General features: G+C 64.4%; 1 protein-coding gene across 1 annotated transcript in view; it reads left to right on the top strand.

The window, feature by feature from the left end:
• BAHCC1 (BAH domain and coiled-coil containing 1) overlaps positions 1-6,437 on the top strand; it is a gene marked incomplete at its 5' end in the record, with an annotated part of 12,791 nt that overhangs the window by 2,687 nt on the left and 3,667 nt on the right. The window contains 14 exon segments of the mRNA XM_031557558.1: positions 437-689; positions 775-1,021; positions 1,531-1,695; positions 1,781-1,989; positions 1,992-2,117; positions 2,311-2,418; positions 2,490-2,734; positions 2,821-2,896; positions 3,190-3,298; positions 3,378-3,500; positions 3,587-3,760; positions 4,222-4,286; positions 4,288-5,352; positions 6,019-6,296. Coding sequence (XP_031413418.1) covers positions 437-689; positions 775-1,021; positions 1,531-1,695; positions 1,781-1,989; positions 1,992-2,117; positions 2,311-2,418; positions 2,490-2,734; positions 2,821-2,896; positions 3,190-3,298; positions 3,378-3,500; positions 3,587-3,760; positions 4,222-4,286; positions 4,288-5,352; positions 6,019-6,296 — 3,243 coding nt within the window.

Raw genomic sequence — 6,437 nt, 5'->3', positions numbered from 1 at the left:
AAGTGAGTGAGCGGGGGGCGCGCGCCCGCCTGTCCCCGCGTTGGGGACAGAGGGACCGACCCTATGATGGGGGTGGTGGGGCCGTCCCCGGCTGCGGGGGTCTCCATCCCGGGGCCTCCCCCCGCCCGGACGCGGGAGCAGCGTTGCATAAAAGCCTCTTTATCTGCGCTGTATAAAGTCATTGGTCACGCTGCAGTGGTGTTCATTGCTGCCGGCGCTTTATTATTATCCATTAGCCGCCCGGCGCAGTCGTTTTCACACTCACGGGCCCTGTATAATTGTCCTTCTCTGCTACAAATTGCCTCTCCCGACAGGCCCATTTGCATAAATCCTCCGAGCTAGTCCAAACACGATTGGAGTGTGTGTGCGCGCGCGGCATCAGGCCCGATGATTTGGTAATAATAGTTAAATCTGCACTAAATGGTTCCTTCAATTAAGACAGAGGAAAAAAAAAAAAAATTAATCTGGAGGTTTTATGTCACAAAACATTTAAGAGAGTGAAGGTTGCGGGGGGAAAAAATAGGAGGGGTGTGTGGGTCGAGGGGGGACGGTGGGTGCCCACGGCGCGCTCCCGCAGGGCGGTGCAGAGCAGCCTGTCCCTGCTGTGTGCCGAGCTGCGCGCCGAGCCACAGCCCAAGAAGAAGCGCAGCAAACTGGAGCAGCAGTACGGAGCCATGGCCGGGGCTGCGGTGAGTGCACCCCGCTGCGGGGCCGGGCTCTGCGGGGTGAGGGGCTGCTGCCCATCCTGAGCGTCCCCGTTCATTTCTTCTGCAGGAAAAGGTGAGGTGCAAGAAGAGCAGCGCGCAGAGCAAGCTGGCCTGTAAGGTGGCTCACAAAGTGTCGCAGCTGAAGCAGAAAGTGAAGAGCAAAGGGCTCCCTGCTGGCATCAGCCCCTTCCGACGGAAAGAGCCTAACCCTGGCAGCCGCATCCAGAAGAAGCTGGCCCGTCCCAAGAGCTCCAAGGGCACAGCCAAGTACCAGCCCCAGGAGCCCGACCCCTGTGAGATCCCTGGCTTCAAAGGTAAAGAGAGGGATGGGAGTCCTGCACGGGACTGGGGATGTCTCACGTGGGGCTGGGAACATCTCACATGGGGCTGAGGGGGTCCTGCATGGAGTTGGGGGGTCTACGTGGGGCTGAGGGAGTCCCATTTGGGTTTGGAGAAGTCTGGCATGGTGCTGGAGTGTCCTGCATGGAGCGGGGATGGCCCCATGTGGGGCTGGGGGTGTCTAGCATGGGGCTGAAGGGGATCCTGCGTTACCTGGGGAGGTCCCACATGGGGCTGGGGGCGTGCAGTGAACTGCACAGCACGGAGAGGCTGCATGGAGCAAGGAGATGGGACTGCTGCAATCCAGGGACTGTTGCAGTGAGGGTCTGATGCTACATGGAGGCTGCACACGCAGCTCAGGAACCGCTTGTACCCGGGTACCCCCAAAGACTGGGACCCCCCTCTCACCCTGCCCAGCACAGGGGGTGTTTGGGGCCACCACAGGGCACAAGGAGTCCTTCAGCCCTTTCCCCCCACCGTGCAGATGGGCGCAACGAGGACTCAGACAGCGATGATGGGGATGAGGAGCCCGACCTGTCTCTGCTGCCCTCAGTGCCCATGGCTGTGCTGGGGCCCTCCCCGTCCTCTGTGGTGAAGATGGAGGCCAACGAGAAGGCAAAGAAGAAAAAGGAAAGGCAGGGACTGCTAGGTAACAGGACTTGGGGAGGATGGAGTTTGGGGGACCCCTGTGCGGTGCCGGAGGGAGCTGATTCCTGTTCCCCCCACACCCCCAGGCCCGTGCCGCCTGGGCAGCCCTGAGGGCGAGGTGAAGATCAAGCGGCGGCCGGGCAAGCCGGGTGCCGGCAAGCTGGAGAAGGTACCGGCACGGCGCAAAGCGGGCGGCTGCGAGGAGGGGAGCAGCAAGAAGAAGCTGAAGGCAAAACCCAAAGAAAGCCTCCGGGCGGCCGTAACCGGCGGCCCCAGCTCCGCCGCCCCCCCCCTCCCGCCTGCAGCCTGTTTGGTGCTGCGGATCCCCGGCACTTCGGGGCGAGGGAGGACGGCGCACGGCTGGCCAGCGAGCGGCTCAAGAAGGCCACACGCAAGAGCAAAGTGCTGCAGTCAGCACTGCGGGTGAGTGCAAGGCTGGGGGGTGCCGGGGGCCATCGGGTGTCGGTGCTGTTGGGGATGGCAGAGGGACTGCGCGGTGTGGGGCTTACAGGGGATGCATGTGTCAGTGGGGCACAGGCGGCACCGTGGGGCTGGGGTAGGGCTGAGTGCCGGGACCCTCCCCAATGGGTCTGAGCCTCCTGTCCCCACACTGCAGCGGAAGAACGGGGCCCTTTCGCTGGCCCTCTCACCCCGGAGTGCCAAAACCATCCTGAGCAAGGGCAAGAAGCTGGGCAAGGTGAAGAGCAAAGTGGCCAGCAAGCAGGTGAGCAGCCCCCACAAACAGCGTGCCCCCACACCCGTGTCCCTCACCCACACTGAGCTCCCGTCCCACAGTGCAAGGGCCGGGCGGTCAGCAAGCTGCTGGAGAGCTTCACCGTGGAGGACGACTTCGACTTCGACGACAACAGCAGCTTCTCGGAGGAGGAGGAGGAGGGCAGCGCAGGCGGGCGCCGCTCCCCCCCGCCCCACACCTGTGCCATCCAGAAGGAAGACCTGCGGGACGGGCTGCACATCCTCATCCCCAAGGAAGACAGCCTGCTGTATGCCGGCAGCGTGCGCACCATCCAGCCCCCTGACATGTGAGTGGGGTCAGGGGCTGCGGGATGGAGAGCTGCGGGGTGTGGGGTGGCAGTGCTGAGCCCTTCTGTCACCCCCCTCTCCCCAGATACAGCATCATCATCGAGGGTGAGAGGGGGAACCGGCAGCGCATCTACTCACAGGAACAGCTGCTGCAGGAGGCAGTGAGTGGGGATGGGGATGGGGATGGAGATGGGAACAGGGATGGGGATGGAGATAGGATTGGTGACAGGGACAAGGATATGGATGTGGAATAGCTTGGAATGTCATGGGATAGGATGGAATGGAATGGCACTGCATGGAAAGGAATGATTCCATTGCAAGGAGCCTTCAAAGTTCACCTAGTGCAAATGTCTTAAGGTCCAGCCAGTAGCTAAAGGGATAGGGATGGGGGAATGGCAATGGGGACAAGGATGGGGATGGGGACAGGGCTCACACAGCCCGGTGCTGCCCGCAGGTCCTGGACGTGCGGCCACAGTCACGGCGCAGCCTTCCTCCCGGCACCCGCGTCTGCGCCTACTGGAGCCAGAAGTCACGCTGCCTGTACCCAGGGAACGTGGTGCAAGGTGAGGGGTGGTGGAGGCAGCAGCGGGGTGGGGGGCACGGCCCTGTCCAGCCCCAGCCCCACGTCCTGCCCTGCCACAGGCTCCTCCAGCGACGAGGAGGAGGACGACCCCGAGGCGGTGATGGTGGAATTCGATGATGGGGACACGGGGCACATCGCCGTGTCCAACATCCGTCTGCTGCCACCTGACTTCAAGATCCAATGTGAGTGGGATGGGGATGAGATGGGGATGAGATGGGGATGGTGGACGGGGGTGCGGGGACAGCGCTGAGCCCTGCTCTGCCCGCAGGCACAGAGCCGTCCCCTGCGCTGCTGGTGTCCAGCTCGTGCCGGCGGAACAAGCGCTCCTGTGGCGATGCGGCTTCCCCTGGCGAGCTGCCCCCCGGACTGTGCACCGAGAGGCACGACGGCCCCAAGGGCCCCAGGAGTTCGGGCAAGAAGGCGATCTGCAAGGAGAAAAGCGGTATGGGCTGGGGGGTATAAGTATGGGGTGGCTGGGCGTTAGCAATGGTGAGGGAGAGGATGTTGTGGGGGGTGCAGAGGGGCAGAGGTGCAGGCGTGGGGCAGCGTGGTGCGATGTCAGAGTTGGTGGGGTGCGGGTGGATAGAGGAAGTTGTGAGGTTGGTGGCGTGGAGGAGGGGAGAAGACAGGGAGAGGGGGATGTGGGGAGGTGGGCATGGGGGGGAGATGGAGAGATGCAGGGAAAGGGGATGCAGGCATAGAAAGGAGAAGACCAGAGAGAGAATGTGGGCGTGGAGAAAGGATGCAGGGAAGGAGGGAATGCAGATGGGGAGGTTAGCAGGAGACGGGGATGTGGGCAGGGAGAGGGGAGGCAGGGAAAGACGCAGGCGTGGGGAGGAAAGGCAGGGATGCAGGAGGAGGGGATGCAGTGCGGAACTGAGGCTGTGACCGCTGTCCCCGCAGGCAAAGCCCTGGAGCTGCTGTCGGGCAGCCGTGCGCCGGCGCTGGGTGAGCCGCTGGGGCGGCGGGGGCGGCCCTCTGCTCAGCTGGTCGGCGGTGGCGCAGACGAAGCGGAAGGCGGCGAGCAAAGGCACGGCCGTGCTGCAGAACCTCTTCCAGGTGAACGGCAGCACCAAGAAGCTGCGTGCCAAGGAGGCCCTGTTCCCCGTGCACCACCACGTCGCCGCTCCCGTCTTCGGCAACGGCTTCGGGGCCGACTCGTTCAGCCGCATCGCCAGCTCCTACGCGTCCTTCGGAGCCGGCGCCGGGCTGGTGCTGCCGACCGCACAGAAGCTGCTGCGCTGCAAGAAGGCGGAGCGGCTGGAGGCTGAGATGGGCAAAGGCGGCCGGCGCAGGGCTGGCGGCGAGTTCCTGGTGAAGCTGGACCACGAAGGGGTGACGTCCCCCAAGAACAAGAACTGCAAGGCCCTGCTGCTGGGCGAGAAGGACTTCGGGGCCAAGCTGGAGCGGCCGCTGGCCAGCAGCTACGCGCACTCGGCGCTGGGCAAGGAGAGGAAGGGGAGGGCGGCCGTGCACCCGCTGCCCGTGGGGCTGGCGCTGCGGAAGTACTCGGGTCAGGCCGAGTTCAGCCTGAACTGCGACAGCGACTGCCACAGCTCCTACTCGGACATGGATGAGGAGGAGGATGCGGGCGGGCTGGGTGCCGACGTGCCCTCGCGCTTCATGACCCGCCTGTCGGTGTCCTCCTCTTCCTCGGGCTCCTCCACCTCCTCCAGCTCCGGCTCCATCTCCACCTCCAGCCTCTGCTCCTCCGACAACGAGGACTCGTCGTACAGCTCGGAGGACGAGGACTCGGCTCTGCTGCTGCAGACCTGCCTCTCGCACCCGGTGCCGGCGCTGCTGGCGCAGCCCGAGGCTCTGCGCTCCAAAGGCTCCGCGCCGCAGCGCTGCTTCCTCACCAAGGCGGCCGCCGCCGGCCCCAAGGCCAAGCTCAAGCGCAAGGAGGCCCTCAGCTTCTCCAAAGCCAAAGAGTTCTCCCGGAGGCAGCGGCTGCCCTCGGTGGAAAACCGGCCAAAGATCTCCGCCTTCCTGCCCGCGCGCCAGCTCTGGAGGTGGTCGGGGAACCCCACGCAGGTACGGTCGGCCCCGGTGGGCGCAGAGCAGTGGGGCGCTCAGAGTGAGCGTGTGCAGCATGGGGCACCGTGCGCGGGGGTGAGGTGCGTGGAGCCGCGTGCTGAGAGCAGCGTCTGGGGGTGCACAGCTGCATGGCGGCGTGCAGGGTGTGTGGAACAGTGTTTGTAGCGCGGTAGGGCGCGTGGGCGCAGAGAGCATGGTGCAGTGTGCTTGGTGCGTGGCTGAGAGGGAGCGCAGGGTGTGTGGATGCATGTCTGGATGCGGGGGGCGTAGGGCAGAGCGCTTGGAGCGTGGTGCGGGATGTGTAGGTGCAGAAAGGCACGGAAGGACGCAAGGTGCATGAAATAGGATGAGCATGGCGTATGGAACGTGGTGCACGGGGTAGGATCTGTGGATGCGGAGTGCTTTGAGCGAACACATGGAACATGGGGCACGGTCTTGGGGGTGTGCAGGCCCACGGTGCGCGGAGCAGAGTGCAGCGGGTAGGATCCACGGGAGCAGGGTGCTTCAAGCAAGCGCATGGAGCGTGAAGCACAACCTGCAGGCGTGCAGATGCACTGCGGGGTGCAGGATGCTGGGTGTGAGCGCGGTGTGGGTGCACAGGGTGGATGGGGAGTGCTGCGGGATGTCGGGGTGTGCAGTGCCCTGACCGTGTGCTCCTTGCAGCGGCGGGGCATGAAGGGGAAGGCACGGAAGCTGTTCTATAAGGCCATCGTGCGGGGCAAGGAGACGCTGCGCATCGGGGACTGCGCCGTCTTCCTGTCGGCCGGGCGGCCCAACCTGCCCTACATCGGGCGCATCGAGAGCATGTGGGAGTCCTGGGGCAGCAACATGGTGGTGAAGGTGAAGTGGTTTTACCACCCCGAGGAGACCAAGCTGGGCAAGAGGCAGAGCGACGGCAAGGTGTGGGGTGGGGTGGTATGGGCACAGGTTTGGGGATGGGGGTGGGTTTGGGGTAGGGTTGGGGATGGAGTGGGATGGGATGAGATAGGATGGGGATGGGATGGGCACAGGTTTGGGGTGGGATTGGGATGGGAATACAGATGGAATGGGGATGGGATGAGATGGGATGGGGATAGGATGGG

The sequence above is a fragment of the Meleagris gallopavo genome, unplaced genomic scaffold (assembly GCF_000146605.3).
Source record: "Meleagris gallopavo isolate NT-WF06-2002-E0010 breed Aviagen turkey brand Nicholas breeding stock unplaced genomic scaffold, Turkey_5.1 ChrUn_random_7180001856822, whole genome shotgun sequence".
Taxonomy (NCBI): domain Eukaryota; kingdom Metazoa; phylum Chordata; class Aves; order Galliformes; family Phasianidae; genus Meleagris; species Meleagris gallopavo.
The sequence above is the reverse complement of the archived record's forward strand: the minus strand, read 5'-3'. Positions and strand labels throughout refer to the sequence as shown.